The 21,790-nt window shown below is 43.1% G+C and overlaps 1 protein-coding gene across 2 annotated transcripts in view; it reads left to right on the forward strand.

Annotated features, from left to right (window-relative positions):
* The window catches only part of ROR2 (receptor tyrosine kinase like orphan receptor 2), a 233,866-nt gene that overhangs the window by 176,966 nt on the left and 35,110 nt on the right, over window positions 1–21,790 (forward strand). For both annotated transcript variants that reach the window (XM_037901665.2, XM_043547159.1), the window contains 2 exons: window positions 12,199–12,486; window positions 13,676–13,706. In XM_037901665.2, the coding sequence (XP_037757593.1) occupies window positions 12,199–12,486; window positions 13,676–13,706 (319 nt within the window). The remainder of the gene's footprint in view (window positions 1–12,198; window positions 12,487–13,675; window positions 13,707–21,790) is intronic.

A 21,790-nucleotide genomic window follows, 5' to 3' on the forward strand; every position in this document is an offset into this window, starting at 1 on the left:
ACCTGGTGGAGAGACCCAGGATCTGTAATGAAAGGGTGCATTTTGCTGCCCCTCATCCATCAGTAACCTTGGTCTCAGATGTGTCAGATCTGGGGCGTCAGACCTTGGCAGTGTCAGGAACCAGGGCCTCTAGTCCCAGGAAGAACTCTCCCTGCATCTAAATGTCAGGGAACTCTACGGTACGGTTGGCTTGCCAGGTGCTCCTTCCCCAGATCTCAGGCAAAGTGGTGCAGGTCTTGACAGACAACACGGCATCAATGTTTTACACATCAGTGGTCACCAACCCGTAAATTGCGATAGATTGGTCGATCCTGGAGCCTCTGCCAGTTGATGGCAATCTCTGGCTGCTAAAAGTCTGGTGGTACAATGGGACTGCCGCTAAGGCAGGCTCCCTGCCTGCCCTGACCTCAGGCCTCTCCCGGAAGTGGCCAGCATGCCTCAGCGGCCCTGGGGTGGGCATGGGGGGCAGTGGTCTCCGCATACTGCTCCTGCCTGCAAGCACCACTGCTGCATCTCCCATTGGCTGGGAATGGGGAACTGCAGCCAATGGGAGCTTCAGGGGCAGTGCTTGCAGAGAGAGAAAATGCACAGAGCCATGTGCCTGCCCCCGGGGCCATAGGAGCACGTTGGCCCCTTCCAGGAGCGGTGTGTGGGGCTGGGGCAGGCAGGGAGCCTCCTGGGAGCCACCTGAGGTAAGTGCCGCCCAGTGGGAGCCCAGTCCTGAGCCCCCTCCCAGAGCCAGCACACCATGCACCTCAGCACTCTGCCCCAATCTGGAGCCCCCTCCTGCACCCAAACTCCATCTCAGAGCTTGCTCCCCTCATCCCCTCCTGCATCCCAACTCCCTGCCCCAGGATCAGTCCAGAGGCGCCTCCCACACTCCGAACCCCTCGGTCCCAGCCCAGAGCCCACACCTCCAGCCCCAATCCGGTGAAAGTGGGGGGGACTCAGGGAAGGGGCAGGGTAGATCCTGGGTTGCACTTAAATTCAAAAAGTGATCTTGTGTGTAAAAAGGTTGGAGACCACTGTTTTACATCAACAAGCAGGGAGGGACTCAATCTTCAGCCCTGTGCCAAGAGGCCCACAGGCTGTGGGACTTCGGGCGTGAAATACTCTATTCATCTTGAGGCGTCACATCTCCCAGGAGTCTGAAATATGATGGTGGATAGCCTCAGCAGATCCTTTTCCTCTCACCACAAATGGTCTCTTCACCCAGTGCTAGTCAGTGTCATCTTCAAGAAGTGGGGGTCCCCCCAGGTGGACCTGTTTGCCACCAGACACAGCAGGAAATGCCATCAGTTCAGTTCACTGCACGGGCACAGCATGGGCTCCCTCTCCGATGCCTTCCTGCTCTTGTGGGCAGATTGCCTACTGTATGTCTTCCCACCTGTTCCCTTGGTTCACAAGGTCTTCCTAAAGATCAAACGGGACAAGGCGAAGGTTATCCTGATAACTCCTGCGCGGTCACGCCAGCATTGGTTCGTGTAACAGGGCGTAGCAGGGGCGCCTTCCCCCCCTTTGCTCCTGCTTCTACTCTGTTCCAAAAACCACTCAGAGACATTCTGGCTCAGCAATCACTGGTGCAGTTTATTTACAGCATGTAATCTCACCACCTTCTCACCATCTACAGCTTGGGGGTTTCAGCCTTAAGGAATTCTCAATCTCTGCAGTCAGGAAGGAAGAGCTACCCCTCTCCTTCCACTCTCTGGCTTCCCCCTTTCTGTCTGTTGGCTCAGGGATTCCTGCCCCGCACCTTGTCACAGTTCGGTATGTTTCTGAACCTCTCAGTGGCAGTTCCACTCATGCTCCCACCCTGCCTGGACTTGATTTCACAAGACCACGGACGGTTGCTTGGCCTGAACCTCACCTCCCTGCACCTGATGGCATGATTGCTGAACCCTGAAGAGTAGGCCTGCTTGGAACAGGTTCAACAGGTCTTGCTAGGTAGTAGAAAGCCTTCCACCAGGACTACCTACTTGGCTAAGTGGAGACATTTCATTTGTTGGGCCTCTGAATAGAATCTCTCTCCATTCCGGTCCTCTCTGCAATCTATCTTGGATGATCTGCTCCACCCAAAGCATCAAGGTCTGGCTCTCTCATCTATTAAAGTTCACTTGGCAGCCATTTCAGCCTTCCACCCTCCAGTTCATGGCAGATGAGTGTTCTCCCATGAGATGACAGGTTTCTCAAGGGGCTGGAAAGACTCTACCCTCAGGTTCGTGAGCTGATCCCCTCCTGGGACTTAAACCTGGTCCTGTTCAGGCTCACTGGGTCTCCCTTCAAGCCATTAGCATCATGCCCCATACTGCTTCTCTCTTGGAAGGTCACCTTCCTGATGGCCATCACTTTGGCCAAAGGGTATCTGAGATCAAAGTCCTGATGTCAGAATTCCCTTATATGATGTTCTTCAAGGAACCCATCTGGCCTTCCTACCAAGGGTGGTGTCACAGTTCCACAACAACTAGGACCTTTTTCTTCCTGTCTTCCCAAATCCTCACAAGATGGCAGAGGAACATCATATTTTGTACACTGGATGTTAGGCGGGCCCTCACCTTCTATATTGAGAGTACCAAGCTCTTCCACAAGTCCACACAACTCGCTGTAGCAGTAACAGAAAGGATGAGCGGGCTACCTGTGTCATCCCAAAGAATCTCATCCTGGATAACCGCCTGTATCTGAGCTTGCTATGGGCAGGCAAAGGTTCTGCTTCTGGCCATCATGACTGCGCATTCCATGAGAGCCCAGGCTTCATCAGCAGCGTTCCTCACACAGGTACTAATCCAGGATATCTGTAGAGCCGCCACATGGTCGTTGGTTCATACCTTTGCATCCTGCTACGCCATCACCCAACAGGCCCGTGACGATGCCAGTTTCAGGAGACCAGTGTTGCAATCAGCACATCCATGAGCTGACCTCTGGGGTTATTGCTTGTGAGTCACTGAGCATGAAATGGACATGAGCAAGCACTTGAAAAAGGAAAAAATGGTTACTAACCTTTCATAACTGTTGTTTTTTCGAGATGTGTTGCTCATATCCATTCCATGACCCACCCTCCTACCTCTCTGTTGGAGTTACTGGCAAGAAGTAACTGAGTGTGTATGGGACTGGTGGCACCCCTTATACCGGCGCATACGCGTGTGACTCCAGAGGGTGCTAGAGCCTGCCTTACCGATACCACTGAGGGAAAAATTTCCAGCAACTGTGCATGCGGCACGCACACATCTATCATGGAATGGACATGAGCAACGCATCTGGAAGAACAAACGTTATGAAAGGTTATTAACTGTTTTATATTTTAGTTTGCTTGGAACTCTGAAAAATTGGAAAATAGAATTAATTTCAGGTCAAACTGAAAACAAATTTTGGGGAAATATTCAGCAAACAGAAAAGTTGGAAAAAATAGAAGAATGACCGCCAAGATTTAAAAAAATAGAAGCCTAAAGTTTGACTCCAAATTAATATTTAGACACGGGTTCTTCTGAAAATTCCACCCTAAGGGAGTTATTTGTCCAAGACCCAGTGAAATTCTTTGGAATTTGAAGCATGTAACTCTTTTAGATGCCTTTGAAATTTCTGGCCAACTTTCAAACCTTATAGCACCCAGGAGTTTCTGGGAGCTCAGCACTTTTGAAAATTGGGCCATCTATGTGTGTGCCTGAACATCTAAACTGACAAATGCTCCCACAATTGTGTGCCTACATTTACATGAAGCAACTACCCTATGTGTGTATACAAATATGTTTTCATGGTGATCACACACACAAATGTAAGCTATGGCATTGCACATGCATTTTTTATTATTGACCTGGGTAGGGCCTCTTTCCAGAATGTTGTTTTGAGATCTTTACCTAAAAGGTCTTCCTTTGTGAGTGAGATTTTGCATGTAGCAGTGATTTCACTTCTTGCTGCAGTCAGCTATGTGTTCCAAGATGGATATTATTTAAACCATATATATTTTCTTCATTGGGAAGCCCAAAAGTATGATCAGTCTAGGGGTAGTTGTAGCCTTTGTTTTTTAACCTGTTTAATAACTGTTCTTGAGAATTTGGTAACAGTTTGATAATATTCCCATAATCTGTGAAAGAAGTTTCCTTATTTCTACCGTCTTTCCAGCAGTCACAAGAATCACTGCTCCATCTTAATCTGTTTACTGTGAGATTCTGTTGGCTATAATTTGTATTATTTTCATTCCATTTTAAAAGATGAGGAACAGGCAATCTAACAGAAGCAATTCAATATATAAAAGAGTTCTGACTATATTGCAGTGTCAGTTGTTTCTGTAACTTAGTGTATATGTGGGATGCCAGGGCTATCATAATTTGATATGTAGACTAAATTTTGCTAACCTCTAAACTCTTGACAGAACAGTTTTGAATTTGTCCAGGCAAGATGGAATAGTAGAATTGATTGTAAGACATTTTATAAACCATAACAAGTGAGAAGTTTAATTTAAAACTACTGTGCCTATGGCAAATACAGAAATATCCAGCAGATAGATTTTTCTGTCTGAATCTTTGGCATTCAGACAGCAGATCCGAAGCCTATTGAAGGCAATGGGAGTTTTTCCTTTGATTTCAATGGGCTTTGGATCAAAGTCAGAGTAAAGCAAAGATTCCATAACAATAACTTATATATAATGGAGCAAATTAGTGTGCAATATAATAGGACTTTTAAAAATAATAGTTTTCTACTTGAATATCTGTATCCCAACGCAAATGTAATTGTTGGAACATAACACATATTTATAACTGCAGTAATACTATTTGAACATAGTGAACCTTCACCATTTTTGTAGGGGCTTTTCTTTCCTTGTTTCTTAACATATGCCACTGCTATAGCAGATTACTAAATCGGTTTATGTTTACAAAGTCTCTAGTTGGCTGGCACAGTATTTGAAGTATTGCTCACAAGACACAATTTAAATACGTAAACATAATTCAAGTTCTGTTACATTGCATTTCACTTTTTCATACATTTATGGGAAACAGAATATTTTTAAGGAGAGAGCACCAAATTTTTTAGGAATCATGAGATGCACAATTAATGAAAGAAATCAGTTTCTTACCCCAAATCATTGCATCTAAGTGGAATCCACACAATATTTGTGGCATACCGTGCACCATAAAAAGTAACTGTTCATTATCACCACAGAAATTAAATAAAGAAAACATTCTTAACAATATAGTTGGTTAAATTTTCCACTTTGTTTGGAAGATTTGCAATTATAGGTTATCTGAAAAGAACTTCAAATAACAGGGCAGCATAACAAATGGCTGGCTGCAATGTCATACAATTACTTCAGATTTAGTAAATTCTGTAAACAGCAGGCTTCTGTATCATTTCTCAGAAGAAATGAAACTACCAAATAAAGAATGTGTGCTTCAGGGTGCTGATACAGAAATGGGGTAAGTGTAGTACATTGTGCTTATGTTTTTAACTTTTTCTGTAGGATATTGGTAGGAAACATTGGTGCCAGGGTAGTTCAGTAGGTCAAAAATATTTATTGCTTGATTTGTCATAACAAAGTAACTTAAAATATTGTTGAACATGTTCGTAAAAATGGCAGGAGAAAAAAATGAATTTGAGCCAAAGTCAGAGTTAGTGAAAGTGGATTTCATTTCATTGACTTCAGGGAAATAGCATCTGGTCACACCAGATCTGAATTTGGCCATAGAATACTGGTGTTTCTTTCTCTGATAGCAGTTTTGTTCCTGTCACTTTTTGTATCTGGTTCTTAAGTTCAGATCACATATTCTGGATCACTTAAAAGATGTGGTGCAAATTCATTCTTAGAGTAACTGGTTTCACTGAAATTGCACAGAAATGAATTTGAGCCAATTTGTCTAGTAATCCTTTTTGGTTGAGGTTTTGATCTGTAATAATTACCTCTCGTGCATCCTATCTCGCTGAATTAAATACCATTCTACAGTTGAATAAATTTTAATTTACAAGGGAATGTCTTTGACTAGGCTGATTTAGCCAAATTCACTCCAAGTTAAGATTTTTAAATAGCTGACAGTAAAAAGTATTGAAGCAGGTGGTGCCTAGCCTATGAGCTAGAGGCCAATTTGTGGCTCTCAAGGGTGATCATATTAAGAAGAAAAAGTTTTTAGTTATGAGTTGAAAGAGTGCTTCCTGACTGCACCCTGTGGCTTTCAAACAAAAGTGCTTAAAGCAGCCCCTTCACTACAGAGAGGTGGTATGGAGCACGGTGACCCCAACTGCCTTCTGCCACTTGCCTGGCAGAACCAGAAGCAGCTCTGATATGACCTGGGAATGCTCTGAGTAGCAGCTGTTGTTTCCCGGCTACAACCGCAGAGCAGCTTCTGATCTGGCCATCTGCTATATCACAGGGAAGAGAGAAGAGAGTAACTGGGTAGTTCAAGGATGGGAATTCAACTGGTTCTGCCTGAGCCGAAGGAAGTACCTAGTAAAGGATAGCTCCTCTCCTCCATACAGCCATGCAGAAGGCCCACGAGAGGAGGAAAAGGAGGAAAGCACCAGCAACCAGTTACAGCTCCCTGACTCTCTGACGTGGTTCAGGTTATAACAGCCTGGGAACAGCCAGGGGTAGCAGAGAGAGAATATAGTAGCCAAATATGCTAGCCCCTCGAAAATCCCCCATGCCTGGGGAATCCAGACAAGTGACTTGTGGGTGGCTTCTTCTCCCTGATTGCTGTTTGGGTGGCACAAGTATAGTGGAGGAAATGAGAAGAAATGACCCAAAGTATCAATTGTTGCCCCTTAACCCTTTTGGAATAAAGTTGGGCCCTGGGACTGAAAAGGGTGGGTACTACTATATTAGATCCTGCCCTATGTATGTGATAGAACTATGTGCTGTAATGATCGTGCCCAGGCTTTCACTGTCCTCAGGTAAAGACGCTGCCATGAAACCAACAAATTCAAAGAACATTCTCACTGATGACATTAAGGATGGATAAATGATGTGAGCAGTCTCTGAAACTGAGCTCCAAACTTTTAATAATTTTGTATCGGGTGCCCTTTAACGGAGACTCGGATATTCCCTTACTGCCTCACCCCGTTTGCAAGTGCCTCTGCGTCTGAGGATCCCATTGTGGGATAAGACTGGCAAACTGCACAGGGTGCTGCTGCATCCCAGTGTCTCTTACTCTTGTGTGCAAAACGTTCTCTGGCAGCCAAAACTCCCCCCCCCCACTCCCCAAACAAACACACACGACACAGACCTCAGTCTCATCCACATCTTTTCTGCCGAACCTTCCTGCCCCATCGCCTGTGATTAACGTATTAAGCCTGGCCCACTCAGCTGCTAAACTTCCTGTTTAAACTTGTGCCCCCACCCGTAGTCACAAGAATTATGGTTCCACTCCTCTTCCGTTTAGATAGCTACCACACTAGAGCTGTCAACTGTATGTCTTTACATACAAGTGTCCCAAACTTAGGGCTTGATGATTTTGTCAGAATTGGAGAGCAGAACTTTATTTTTGTTTCTTTTCATTAAATATTTTTTCTGACGTAAGTGGTATCATTGGAAACCCATACTTTGACAAGTATATTGAATTATTGCAACCTGGCCATCTTCTTCCTCCCATCTCTGCCTTGACAACCCAAAGCGAAAGTAAACTATGTTGTTGTTACTGGCTTTGTAAAAGTGGCAATATCAGTTTTGGAATTTTTAAATACTATGTTAAGGATGAGATAGTCTTAGAAATTGCTATTCTCATTTGTGGTGGGATGGATGTGCGTTCTCTGTTGCGAATTGAAATACTGGTGTGTGGGTGTGGGTGTTCTTCAGAAGTGTTAAATTCAAATAATAGTTAGAAATTAGTTACTTGTACCCCTCCCAATAAAGAAGGTATCAAAAGATACAGAAAGATCAACTGGTGATTTTCTAAGAACATAAGAATATCACAGTGGGCATACTGTGTCAGACCAATGGTCCATCTAGCCCAGTATCTGGCCTTCCAAAAGTGTCCAGTGCCAGATGATTCAGAGGCCATGAACAGAACAGGGCAATTCACCTGTCGTCCTGTCCCAGCTTCTGACAGAAGTTTAGGGACACCTAGAGAATGGGATTGCATCCCTGACCATCTTGGCTAATAGCCATTGATGGACCTATTCCCCAAGAACTTATCTAATTCTTTTTTGAACCAATTCTACTTTGGGCCTTCACAACTTCCCCGGCAAGGAGTTCCACAGCTTCACTGTATGTTGTGTGAAGAAGTACTTCCTTATGTTTATTTTAAACTTGCTGCCTATTTATTTATTGAATAATTTTGTATCCTCTCCAGACTTTCCCACCTCGCTGTTTACCCCTTTTTCCAGATCTTTGACTATGCTGAATAGCACAGATCCTAGTACAGATCTTTGGGGGATCCTGCTATTTATCTCTCTCCACTGGGACAACTGAACATTGATTTCTACCCTGTGTAGAAACTAAACTAGAAGACCTTCCCCCTTATCCTATGTATGCCTACTTTGCTTAGGAGCCTTTGTTAAGGGACCCTGTCTGAAAGTCCAAGTACACTGTATCAACAGAATCACCCTTGTCCACATGTTTGTTGACCCCTCCAAACAATTCTAATAGATTGATAGGTATGATTTCCTTTTACAAAAGTTTTGTGTTGACTCTTCCACAACATATCATGTTCATCTGTGTGTCTTATAATTCTGTTCTTTACTATAGTTGCAACCAATTTGTCTGGTAGTGAAGTTAGGTTTACCAGCCATTAATTGCTAAGATCACCTCTGGAACCTTTTTGAAAAGCATGACATTCCAGTCATCTGTCACAGAATGTGATTTAAGTGATAGATTAAGACTGCAGTTAGAAATTCTTTAATTTCATATCTGAGTTCCTTCAGAACTCTTGAATGAATACCATCTGGTGACTTATTACTGTTTAATGTATCAGTTTGTTCCAAAACCTTCTCTATTGACACCTCAGTCTGGGACAGTCCCTCAGATTTGTCACCTAAAAAGAATGGCTCAGGTGTGGGAATCTCCCTCAAATCCTCTGCAGTGAAGACTGATGCAATGAATTAATTTAGCTTCTCCACAATGGCCTTGTTTTCCTTGAGTGCTACTTCAGCACCACAGTTGTCCAGGGCTTCTGATGTACTTTTTTTTGCTGCTGTTAGTTTTTTGACTTTTGCTAGTTGCTCTTCAAATTCTTTTTTGGCCTGATTAATTATACTTTTACACTTGACTTGCCAGTGTTTATGCTCCTTTCTATTTTCCTAAGCAGGATTTGACTTCCAATTTTTAAATGATTTCTTTTTGTCTCCAACCACCTCTTTTCCTCTATTTAGCCATGGTGGTATTTTTTTCATCCTCTTAATTTTTTTTTTTTTTTAATTTGGGTTATATATTTAATTTGAGCTTATATTTTGGTGTTTTTTAAAAGATTCCATGCAACTTGCTGGCATTTCACTCTTGTGATTTAATTTCTGGTTAAAGAGCCTCCTCATTTTTGTGTAGTTCTCCTTTTTGAAGTTAAATGCTACCGTGGTGGGTTTCTTTAGTATCCCCCTGCGCGCACGCACACACACACACACGTTAAATTTAATTACATTGTGGTTGTTGTTACCGAGTGGTTCAGTTATATTAATCTCTTGGACCAGATCCTGTACGCAATTTAGAACTAAATCAAGAATTGCCTCTCCTCTTGTGGGTTTCAGAACTAGCTGCTTCAAGAAGCAGTCATTAATGGTGTTCTGTATCCTGTTCTGAGATGACATTTTCCCAGTCAATACAGGGATCGTTGAAATCCCCCATTATTATTTGGTGTTCTATTTTTGTAGACTCTCTAATCTCAATCTGAGTATCGTACAATCCCTGTCACCATACTGGTGAGGGAGTCAGTAGTGTGTTCCTACTGGTATATTGTTGTTCAAGCATGAAATTCTATCCATAGCTATTCTGTGGTACAGTTTTGATTCATTTAAGATTTTTACTATATTTCACTGTATGGTTTCTTTCACATATAGTGCCACTTCTCCACCACTGTGACCTACTCTGCCATTCCTGTGTATTTTGTTCTCTTATTACCATGCCCCATCAATTATCATCTTTCCACCAAGTTTCTATGATGCCTATTATATCAGTATCCTCATTTAATACCAGGTACCCAAGTTAACCCATTTTAGCATTTAGACTTAGAATTTGTATAGAAGTACTTATAAAAATTGTCAATATTTGTCTGTCTTCATGTAATGTAACTGAATGGGCCTCTTTTTCATTTGATAGTTTTTCTTTAGTTCCTACCTGTACTTTTCAACTTCTATCTTCTCCTCTTTATTAGGATATGGGGTATCCCTTTTAATAAATCCTTCCCTAAAGAATGTCTGTGTCTGAACCATGTGCTCCCCTGCACTTGTCAGCTTTCCCTTGGTTTAAAAACTCCTCTTCAACCTTTTTAATTTTACATTCCCACAGCCTGGTTCCATTTTGGTTTAGGTGCAGCCCATCCTTCCTGTATAGCTTCTTCCTTTCCCACAAGGTTCCCCAGTTCCTAATAAACCAAAATCCCTCCTTCAAACATGATCGGCTCATCTATGCCTTGAGGCCTTGCAGTTCTGCCTGTCTAAGTGGCCCTGCACATGGAACTGGAAGCATTTCAGAGAATGTTATCATGGAGGTCCTGGATTTAATCTTTGACCTAGCAGCCTAGATTTGGCCTCCAGGACTCTCTCCTATCTTTCCCTATGTCATTGGTACCTACACGTACCACAACTACCAATGCCTCTGCAGTACTGCACGTAAGTCTGTCTAGGTGACTCGAGAGGTCTGCAATCTTTGCATCCGACAAGCAATTCATTATGAGGTTCTCCTGGTCATCACTAACCCAATTGTCTATCATTCTAATAATTAAATCTTCCATTACTATTACTCTTCTCTTCCTAATAATGGGGTCTCCCCCCCGGATACATATCCTCAGTGTGAGGATGTTCTGTCTACATGCAGGCATGTCATCCTTTTAGTTCAAAGACTACAAAAATAAAATCTAACTAGAATTATGTTACAACAAATGTAGCTTCATTTGTGCGTGATTGTGTAATCTCCTTCATACAGACAATCAAATAGAATTGCAAAGTATTGGGGAGAATTTTATTTTTGCAACTACCAATCCAATTTTATAATTTTACTTTCTGCCTTCTTGTATTTTTTGTTATTCTCCGATGCTCCATTTAATCATTGTCTCCCTCATTTCTATGTTCTTTCCCTTTTGAATTGCTCTTTGCTTCCCTCCTTCCCCTTCCCCCCTTATTTTTTTAAAAGAATCAAATTTTTGAAGAGGTGTTTCAGGATGTCTTATTTACCATCTTTAACTGCTTCCCTCAAAAAGGCCCTACATCAAGGTGACACTTCCACTTCTTTTGAAGAGGCTGGACATGTTTCCTTCTTAATGCTCCTCCTTCCAGGAGAGTGCCTCATTGATTTCTGGTAACCTGTTCTCTCTGTCTTCCCTATCTCTGCCCACCTGACCAAAACCATGGGTCAATATCCTATTTGTGCAGTGCTTCTACCTTTTGTGGCTTAGTGACTAAATTGCCAGTGAGCCAACAGCATAGCTTCTCCCACATCCACGTTTTTTGTCAGTCTTCAGACAAAAGGTGTGGAACTCGTTGCCAGAGGATGTTGTGAAGGCCAAAAATATACTGTGTTCACAAAAGAATTAGATACATTCAAAGAGGATAGATCTGTTAGTGGCTATTATCCAAGGTGGTCAGGGATGCAATCCCATGCTCTGGGTGTCCTTAAACCTCTGACTGTCAAAAATTGGGGATGGATCACGTGAAATTGCCCTGTTCTGTTCATTCCCTCTGAAGTATCTGGCACTGGCCATCACTGGAAGACAGGATACTGGACTAAATGGACCATTGGTCTGACCCAGTATGGCCATTCTTATGACACAAGCTAAATAGACGAGAAAAAATCTTATTCCAGAATTCCACACAGGCAGTTATAGTTGTATAAATTTACATTTTACCTTATCTCCGTGTAACTTGCCGTGTAGGTAAGCCCTCATTCATGAGACAGAAATTGGAGGATGATACTGTTCCAAATCCAGGGTGATGAGAATTGTGTTTCTGCCTAGCATATATTTAAAAGAAAACTGAAACCATTTTAAAGAGCTGCTCATAAAAAATGAGCCCTTGGGCAGTCTCTTATCCAAATTCCACTGAAGTTTGATCTTTTCTGAACTTTCACTTTTACAGGTTACTTTCTGACCTTTCTGGAACCAGTCAACAATATCACCATAGTCCAGGGCCAGACAGCAATTCTCCATTGCAAAGTAGCAGGAAATCCTTCCCCCAATGTCAGATGGTTAAAAAATGATGCACCAGTGGTTCAGGAGCCAAGAAGGATCATCATAAGGAAAACAGATTATGGTTCACGGTTAAGAATCCAAGATCTCGACACTACTGACACTGGATACTATCAGTGTGTAGCTACTAATGGAATGAAGACAATAACTGCAACAGGAGTTCTTTTTGTAAGGCTTGGTGAGTCATTTTGCATTAAAATGTGGCTTTTATGACTACTTTAAATAGTTTATAGCCTAGTTCTTAGTTTTCACAATAGCAAAATGAGAAATTAATTTGCTGTTTAAAAAACCCCCCTCAGCATTAAAAGAAATAAATAAAAGTTGTTGCCTAAGGCCTCTCTTGTTATGCACAGGAGCTCTTAGCTAAACCTGATACCCATTTACTTGCAATAAAAGAAAGGAAATATAGATGGAATGGTCTGTAAATATACATCTCAAAGAAAATCACAAATGTTAAAGAAGACCCAGTACAAGGTACAAAAATGGTATGTTTCATTGCTTTCAAATTATCACAATATTCATAGAATCATAGAATATCAGGGTTGGAAGGGACCTCAGGAGGTCATCTAGTCCAACCCCCTGCTCAAAGCAGGACCACTCCCTGAACTCACTCTGTAAAAAAGAGCTTTTGAAAGGAAAAGGGGAATGAATAACAGTTCAAAATGTTCACTGGTGTTCGTAGTTTCGAGCCCAATCCTTGTGAGAGACTGAATGCCCTCAAATGGGTGAAATTAATGGAAGTTGAGGGCACACAGTACCTGGTAGGAGGTGCTCATCCCTTTTGAGGGATTGGTCACTTAATCTGCAACCAGGACTTTTTTTTATGTGGTTTTTAAAAGTCCCTGAGGTGATGGCACAAAACTCTAGGGACACTCCATTTCCTAGATACTGTTTAATATTAAGGTAATGACTAACTCCGCTATTTGTTTAGAGAGATGTATTAAATACTAGGGCATCATATCATGTTCCTTTTGTGACACAGGTTACAGGCATGCCCCGACACATCCTAACAGCTCTGATATTAAGCCTAGAATGATTTTAATTGGGCTTAGTAAGAAATAAGTGATATGCCAAGATAATGTTTTGTATTTCTGAGGGTGTATGTTTCTATACCATGAGATGCATTCTAACAAAAATGAAGTCCACTCAGGTTTGTGCCTGAGTAGACAGAAGATTCATGTGATTTTTATTTGTGGTTTTGAAAATAACCGTATTATGGGCAGGAACTCACAGTCTTTTATTTGATGCTTTGCAAACCCTTCCTTAAAGAAATCTATGGAGTTCTATTTAGCCTGCTACTAGCTTTTCTTAATGCTACAGTCATGAGCTGAATTTATCAATAATTTTTATTTGTTTTATGTTCATAGGTCCAACAAACAGCCCGAATCACAATTTTCAGTAAGTACTTTTTGGAAATCATTTACTGCATCCTTAATGATTTTGCTGTGAAAGAATTTGGGTCATAAATCCTGTAAACACTGCTGGCAGTCACCACATGTCTTTGCTAAAAATATTTAGCTTGATTGAAAACCCTCAGAATGGCTGAAGTCTTTTCAAACAAGGATAGCATTGTATTACAGTTAGTTTTGGTTTGACAGAATTTTCTTAAGCAACTTCTGCTTGCATATTTCATATTTTAGAGATGCAAAATACTGCAAAACTGTGATTCTAGACAGTAACCGTTTACAGGACAAGCATGAGCAACACTGGTGGTCAGAAATGAAGAGGTCAAATTTTAGGTCACTGCGGTTGTAACTTTACCCATGTTATGTTACTGTAACTTGAAAAATCAAGTAAAATTAGTTCAGGTATTTGTCTCTGAGCAATTAGGAAACCTCTGTTCTGTAATGTAACGTAATTTATACATGAAAGTTTCATGATGGCTTCCTTATTTCTGTCAGCTGCCTGGAGTTGGTGGGCTAACCAAATTACCAAAAAAAAAAAAGAAAGAAAGAAAGAAAGAAAAGGAAGATTGGCTTTGTTTTGCCATTTGCCGTTTGTTTGAATAAATTTAAGTAAGCTTTATTGTATCATTTCTTCATGTAAATTCTGTGAAGCTAGTGTTCAGTAGTAGATTGTTCAGAGGCTTATAAATGGGCCAGTTTAGGCACATTTTCACAGGTATGGCAAAAGTCCTGACACCAGGCTGACTCGCCCCAGCTTCTCACCTCTCCCTCCCCCCCAATCCCTTGTCAAATTTTAAGTCTTTTCTCCAAAGCATGGAGGCACTAGAGCTTTTCAGAGAAATAGTTGTAAGATTTTTTTTTTTTTAACATGGGCAAAACAACATATTTCCCCCTGACTTTATTTCTGGAAATGACTGAACCATTTTACCTGAAACATTCCACAAAAATAAGTGGCCATTGGCAGACACCTAACATAGACAATTTGAGCATGAATGCTTTAAATTTAACAGTTGGCAACAGGATCTTATCATGGAAATTGTTGGGCAACTTGAAATACAGATTTCTTTGCACAAACCACCTACAATTGATGTTTAAAATCTGAATGTGGTAGGGAAATAGGGGGATCTGGAATGTGGGTAGGGAATAATGGATGTGGGTATGGAGAGAGATGTTGCGGAGTGGGGTTTTGGGGAGACATAGGGAAGAGAATACATGTCACCACTGATAGCTAACAATGTTGATAACTATTAGACTTCACTCCACTGACACAGACTTCATTAGAAACTCAGAAATTCCTTCTACATAGGTGCTCATCCAAGTGCATATACCACGAAAACAAGCATAAAAAAGCAAGAAAATCACTAGTTAGTCCTCACCCCACAGTTGCAACTTCCAACTATGATTTTGCTTTCTCAGCATTACTGTAACTTGACTATATCCACCACCCAGAGCCACACGCCTCCTCTCTTCATCTTCACACACAAGGAGGAACTTTAACTTCAGTACCACATATCAGCTATTGAAAAACAGTGCACAGCACTGTACGTTCTCATTACATCACCTAAATAACATTCCTGGGGAATGTTACCAACAATAACTTCACAAAGTGTTAAACGCCCCATAAACAATAATCTAGCACGCCAGTCTTAAATGTCACCATCAACTAAATCCTCACCTGACTATACACACTAGCCTTCTCCTTCAACACAATATGAGATCATCATCCCAAACAATTAGAAAGCATCCATCCCTGATGACTCTAGTGTCTGAACTGAAGACTGCACATTTTGTGTGGAAATGGGAAGACGTGTGCTCTTTGGCTGGTGGATATGGAAGAAGAAGTTGCAAGGGTTGGGTGAGCACTTTAATGTTTTCTTGCCTTTTATGTTTGGTGGTGGAATTATCACTTTAGCAATCTTTAAATGCCTTGGAATTAATTTTTTGTTTTCAGGAATTAATATGTGTATTTAAAAAGTATTTGAGACAGATTCAGGCTCCCGTTCCAGAAGCTTTGCATAGGGGACATGGCAGGGAAAAACAGGATGTGACTGGGGTGATCCAACTATTTATTCCTAGCAGTCAGAACAGTCCATCAAGAACATAAGCTGCTAGGCATAGGTTAAAGTAGCCTTGCTAGCCAGAGAATCCAGTTTTATTTAACGTCTTTTGCCCCTCTCTGCGGTATGCTGAATATAATTCTGACATGCACCAAGATTCTGGGCTTTCTTATTTGCTCGTCTTCTAGTTGAAAATATCTGTTTTTTTTTCCAGGTATACCCGATCAATACTTATGTCTTTTTCATTGTATTTTGGGGTCTTGTATTTTGTCAAGTATTAATTTTTGTTTTGGCTGCAAATGATTTTTTTTTTTTTTTTTAAATTATGCAACCAGTCATGTATGCATGGGTGGGTGGGAGGGAGCAGGGAGTGAGGGAAGAGGAGGAGAGAGATGGCCTTCTGAACTGCCAGCAGAACTAGACTACAGAAGGAATTGGTGTGGAACAAAGGGCTCCTTTTATTCATTAGCCATCCAATCCAGTTTCCATCTGAAGCACAAAGTTCCATGCCTCTTGGCATTAATGTTTTTTAAAAAGATACTCTTCAGTGAGAACACTGAAGTCCGTTGTACCTCAGTTTAAAACAATCCCTAAGTCTTAAAGAATATCAACCTTTATCTGTTTGATATAATCTATCATATAAATTTTAATTTAATCCATATGCTTATGTTGCGGCCATGTCCTAAGCCGGGCTTCTAGAAGACTGTGTAACAATCAAGGATTGCCAAACACATTAAGAGTCAGATTTGCCCATATAAAAAAGGACTGTAGACTTCAATAAGGATGAAGTCAATAGGGTTTAATAAAAGCCTAAATAAGGTTGTATAACAATTACACTAAAGACATACAGATTTTAATTTTCTTTTAAAGACTTTCTAGAAGAGGTTGGTTTAAAATTTTTCCATAAAGGTTTTTAATTATCTGTAAAGTTCTGGAGTATGTTTCTAGAAAGATGTAAAAATACAGATTTATCAAAATTACCACATTTGGTTTGTAAATCAATTCTAGTTTGGTGATTTGTATTATCCAACCATTAACTTTTAATTCCCTGGCTGATGGCCGTGGTAAAAGCACACTTTCAAATCTATAATGGAAAGTTGGTTTTTTTGTTTGTTTTTATTTTTTTTAAAGTGTCTGACCATCCTTTGCTGTGGTATGAAGGTTGTCACATTTTCCGTTTCATAATACAGCAGTAGAGGAATGATTAGACACAAACTCTTTCCTTTCTGTTTTACTGTGTAATCCTGTTATCGTCTACGATCAACGTTACTCACTTCTGAAAAGGAATTGCAATTTGCCCTTCTCTCAGAAAAGAAGGAGCCCTGGGGCCTTTAAATCACTCCACTGCAGAGGCGGCTGGGAGCCCCGGGGCTTAGGGGTGAATTAAAGGGCCTAGGGCTCCCGGCCACCACAGAGCTCCGGGCATTTTAAATCCCTGCTGGAGCCCGGCTGCCAGAGCCCCGGGGCTCCGGCAGCTGGGCTCAAGCGGGGATTTAAAGGGCCCGGTGCTCCGGCCAATGCTGGGAGCCTCCACCCGAGCCCCGCTGCCAGAGCTCTGGCAGCCGGGCTCCAACGGTGCTTTAAAGGGCCCAGGGGTACTGCCACTGCGGGGAGCCCCTGGCCCTTTAAAGCACCGCCCAAGTCCAGCTGCCAGAGTTCCGGAGGTGATTTAAAGGGCCTGGGGCTCCCTGCAGTGGCAGGAGCACTGGGCCCTCTAAATCACCGCCGGGGAAGCCGGTCCGGTCCGGCACGGTATACTGGCTCTTGCCGGTAGACCGGACCGGCTTACTTTCACCTCTGGATAGAGGGAAGGGGAGTTTGAGGGGGTGGTCAGGGGCCTGGGGTGTGGATAGGGATTGGGGCGGTCAGAGGGTGGGAAATGGAGGGGGTCCCCGGGGGGCAGTCAGGAATGAGAGGAGGGGTTGGACGGGGCAGTGGGGGGCAGTCAGGGAACAGGGAGCAGGGGGAGGTGGATGTGGCAGGAGTCCCGGGGAGTGGGGGGGAGCGTCAGGGGGCGAGAAGCAGGGGGTCAGATAGGGGTCGGAGCCAGGCCACACCTGGCTGTTTGAGGAGGCACAGCCTTCCCAAACCAGCCCTCCATACAATTTTGGAAACCCGAAGTGGCCCTCAGGCCAAAAAGTTTGCCTGTCCCTGCCCTAGAGCTATGTCTACACCGTCAACTGGATGTGGGTCCAAGCAGGTGGTTGTATGAGAATCCCTCTGCGATCCACATCTAAACCTCAGAAATATGGGTTTGAAGGCATGTGTGGGGCAAGAATGCTAGCACACCTGAGCGGTGTGGGTATGAACATGCCTTGGGCAATGGCATAGCCCTCTACTTTTGCCAGTTTGTAGTGTGGACAGGGGCAAGGAGCATGTCCTGAGTCCCACGATCAAAAGTCCTCCAGCCCTGTTCTCACAATGCGCCGAACTCTTTCCTGCTTGACCCTTACCCAAATCTATAAAGGTCTCTGTCCCATCATTCTCACCCATAATAGCAAGCTGCACTGACCACTTAACAGTTTTCACTGCACCGGCACACATGAACATGGAACATGCTCTGAGAGCAGCCATCTGGTCAGCCGAGCTCATCAATGTGTGGTCTGAGTTCACTGTACTCCACGACTTCTCCCGCAGCATGAGGAACTTACACTTGTACTGGGAAGTTTGGGAGAGGCTGGCACCAGTCTCATTCACTGTATTCCAGCCCAGTGCCAGGGACAGATAAAGCATCCCAGGTTCCAGTACCACAAGGCAAAAGACTCCAGCAGTTGCGCTGGGAGGGGCCTCCAACATGACCATTCTCAAAGAGCTGGACTGGGTGCTCTCCAGCAGTCCCAGTACTGAGCCTGAGGGACACATGACCCCTTTCCTCAAACCCGCCAGCCTCATTGTCTGAAGGGTGCTGAAGAAGGCCAGGGTGTGGAAGCAGTGGGGACAGGGGAGGAGGAGGCCCCAGAGGAAGAAGAGGATGTTATCCTGCACCTCTGCATGAAGGAGCTGGTTCTGCAAGTCCCTTCTGAAAAGGAGGGAGGCCCTGAGACACAGCAGAAACCAGAACCCAAGACAAGTAAGCTAAAACTCCACCCTCCCCACCAACATCCCCTCCCTCATTCTCTGGGTCTGCATGGAGGACTGGAAGGCCACCCACCCCTTCTGTCAACACATACAATGGTCCCCAACCAAAACACAACTTAAATTCAACATTTTATTGAATTACCATGAACCACTATGCAGCTTTTGGCAGAAGCTATAGAACAGATTATTAGCTAACTATCATGTTACTCATGGGTCTGTGCGTTTGTTGGCCAACAGTCTGACAGCAAGGGAGGGGGTGGGGGTGGGAAGAAAGTTCAGGTTTGGGGACAGGACATTTGTATGTGATTAATGGTTCTCCAAAGTTACAGCTGTTTTCTGCTCCTTTCAAGATCACAGACTTTCAGTACAGTAATCCCCCACAGCTCTACAAATGGGAGCTATGCGAAAGGGAGGGTCGGTTTAGTATCAGGGCCGGGACGGAAAAGGAGAACCTTTGCTTCTGAGAGGAATGTGACAGTGGTCCTCTGTCACAGTATGAATGTTCTCAAGCATTGCCGGTCCCTAGTGTCCAGCGTCTTCCTGCTTGAAGCCAGGCTGCACAAGTCAGGAGAAAGGGGGATGGGTGAGGGATCCGCTCCCACAGCTGCACAGACACCCTGCAGTGTCTCTTTGCGAGTGGCTTGCGGTCTTGACTGGAAAGTTCACGGAATGCGACTCTTTATTCCTCCCTGTTCCTTTCTCCAGTCTTTGCTGGATAAAGGGACCAGGTTTCCTGATGGTGCAGGGGGAGGCTTGGGGGTGGATGGGCATTTGCATTGGTTTGCGACTCCCTCTCCATGCAGGCTCCATCTGCTAGCTTGGAATATAGTCTATTTCCATGCAAATTGCCTGCCAGTCCTGTAAGCATATGTCAGCAAATTTCTGGTACAGCAGAAACTCAAGCTGGTTCTTAAGGTTCAATGGCAGTGCCAATTTGCTTGGTCCACCTTCATAGCTCTCCAGACCCCTCCATTCAGCAATAAGTACAGGGGTAACAAGTAGCACAAATATCTCTCTGGCATAGATTGCCGGATCCCCACATCATGCCCTTTTCCAGTCTGGTACTTTCAAAATTGTATGTTCTCCAACTGATGACCAGCCTTCAAAGAAGAAATACATACACGTCAGTGCATTAAAATTTTAAAACCATTAGTTCATGCGCCCTTCCATTTTCAGCAGATGCTCCTTTCTGGGGGGCTGCAGAAGTTGTTTGTGATACTGAAGGATGCTGAACAACTGCATTCCTGAAATGCTGAAAAGTATCAATACTGAGACATAGGACCCAACCACCTACCCCATGACGATGAGGTAGCCACAGGACTCCTTGCACGACATCCTGGACTGGCACCCAAAATCCCTCCTGGGGAGCCTTGTGACTATGCAGGAGAGGAACAATGAGCCTGAGACTGTGCCTGAAGACCAGCATGTATCTGGCCCCCAAACCCTGCTCAGGAGATGACCCATTTGTCCCCCAGAACAGTTTCTGCCACCATGTCCCTCACCCCTTGTTTGGGGGATGGGGAGGTCAAGGCCAAGGAGACAGGGTCATAGGCAGTAAAGTTTTTAGGTTCTTTGGGGTGTCTGTTCCTTTCTGGTTTCATTCACGGTTCCTTTTAAAAAGTGTTCAGAGTTAATGCTACATGTACTAGTTTCAATAAATGTTAGTTTCTACACATGCAATTTGATCATTTGAGTGGCATTGGTAGCAGGACTGTAACAGATTGGATTTTTCCCTTCCTATAAAAAATGGTCTTGGATTTCATAAAGAAAGGGTTGACTGAGAAAAGTTGAAAAATAGGCTAATAGAGGTTGTTGCTGTTAATACACGTGGTTTGGATTCTCAAAACAAATACTAACCCAAATATAAAAATGAAGTCGTACAATGGAACTTTACCTTCTTCCATGCCATTGTCTAAACATGATATTTTTATTGCATCACTAGCAGATCCTGGCCCTCAAAACAGGAATATCAGCTATAGGAGGGTCATTTATTGTGAGATCTTACAGTAACATTGGGGATCCTATGCTCCTGCACCCTGTTGTTGACACAGAAAGAAGGGGCTCTGATCAGAGCTTCCTTATGCTCTGCAGAACTCCAGCTGTCAGATTGGCCCCTACTGGACATGGGTAGCTGGCATAATTTAAAGCATACTTCAGGCTGCGCTAAATTAATGTTACGGTGGACATACCTGACATATAGCTAATACAGGGTTGGGGGAAATGCAAAGGGTGCCTCTCCTCCCCTTCCTTAATTGTGGTGTGTTCTCATTGGCCACAACTGAAGATCTGGGCCATTGTTCTTCCCTGTAACATGACTCTTCTAAATCTGTTTGTTGACTTTGGTCAGAAGATAGAGCATCTGTCTCTGGCTTATTTATCCTTAAAAGTTGAATCTCTTCTGTCACATCTTGTGAAGTATGTATCTGTTTTTATTGCTATAAGCATAGCTAAATGGGAAAACTGCCATCTGTTTATAATACTTCAGAATTTTTAAGATTGTCTGAAGGGTTTGGACATGTTACTTGCAACCCTGCTTCACATAGGCTACAACATACAGTCCTGTAATGTATTCGATGAAAGATAAAAGTATAAAAATGTGGTAAATGTTTGTTTTCCTGTAAATCCCATACTTCGAGTTTAAAATGTAAACTTGCCGACAGATATAAATGCACTGTCTAATGTCACCATGTGGGAGGTTTGACACACAACTTGTATGAGTGTTCCCCAGGTGCCTCCTTCATATGCAGTAGAGGTCAGAATGTATCTTTTTGGCTAGAGAGCTGCAGTTTGTTTTTAGTAGTCAGCATGCTATCACATTGGTCAAGTGGGAAGCAGTAACTCAGGTGCACAGCGTACAGCTAAAGGCCAAATGCATCTCTGACCTCATAAAATTTGAGTCCCAGATGCCCTCTCCCAGTGAACACAGGCTGGGAAGGGAGCT

The sequence above is a fragment of the Chelonia mydas genome, chromosome 5 (assembly GCF_015237465.2).
Source record: "Chelonia mydas isolate rCheMyd1 chromosome 5, rCheMyd1.pri.v2, whole genome shotgun sequence".
In the NCBI taxonomy this organism is placed as follows: Eukaryota; Metazoa; Chordata; order Testudines; family Cheloniidae; genus Chelonia; species Chelonia mydas.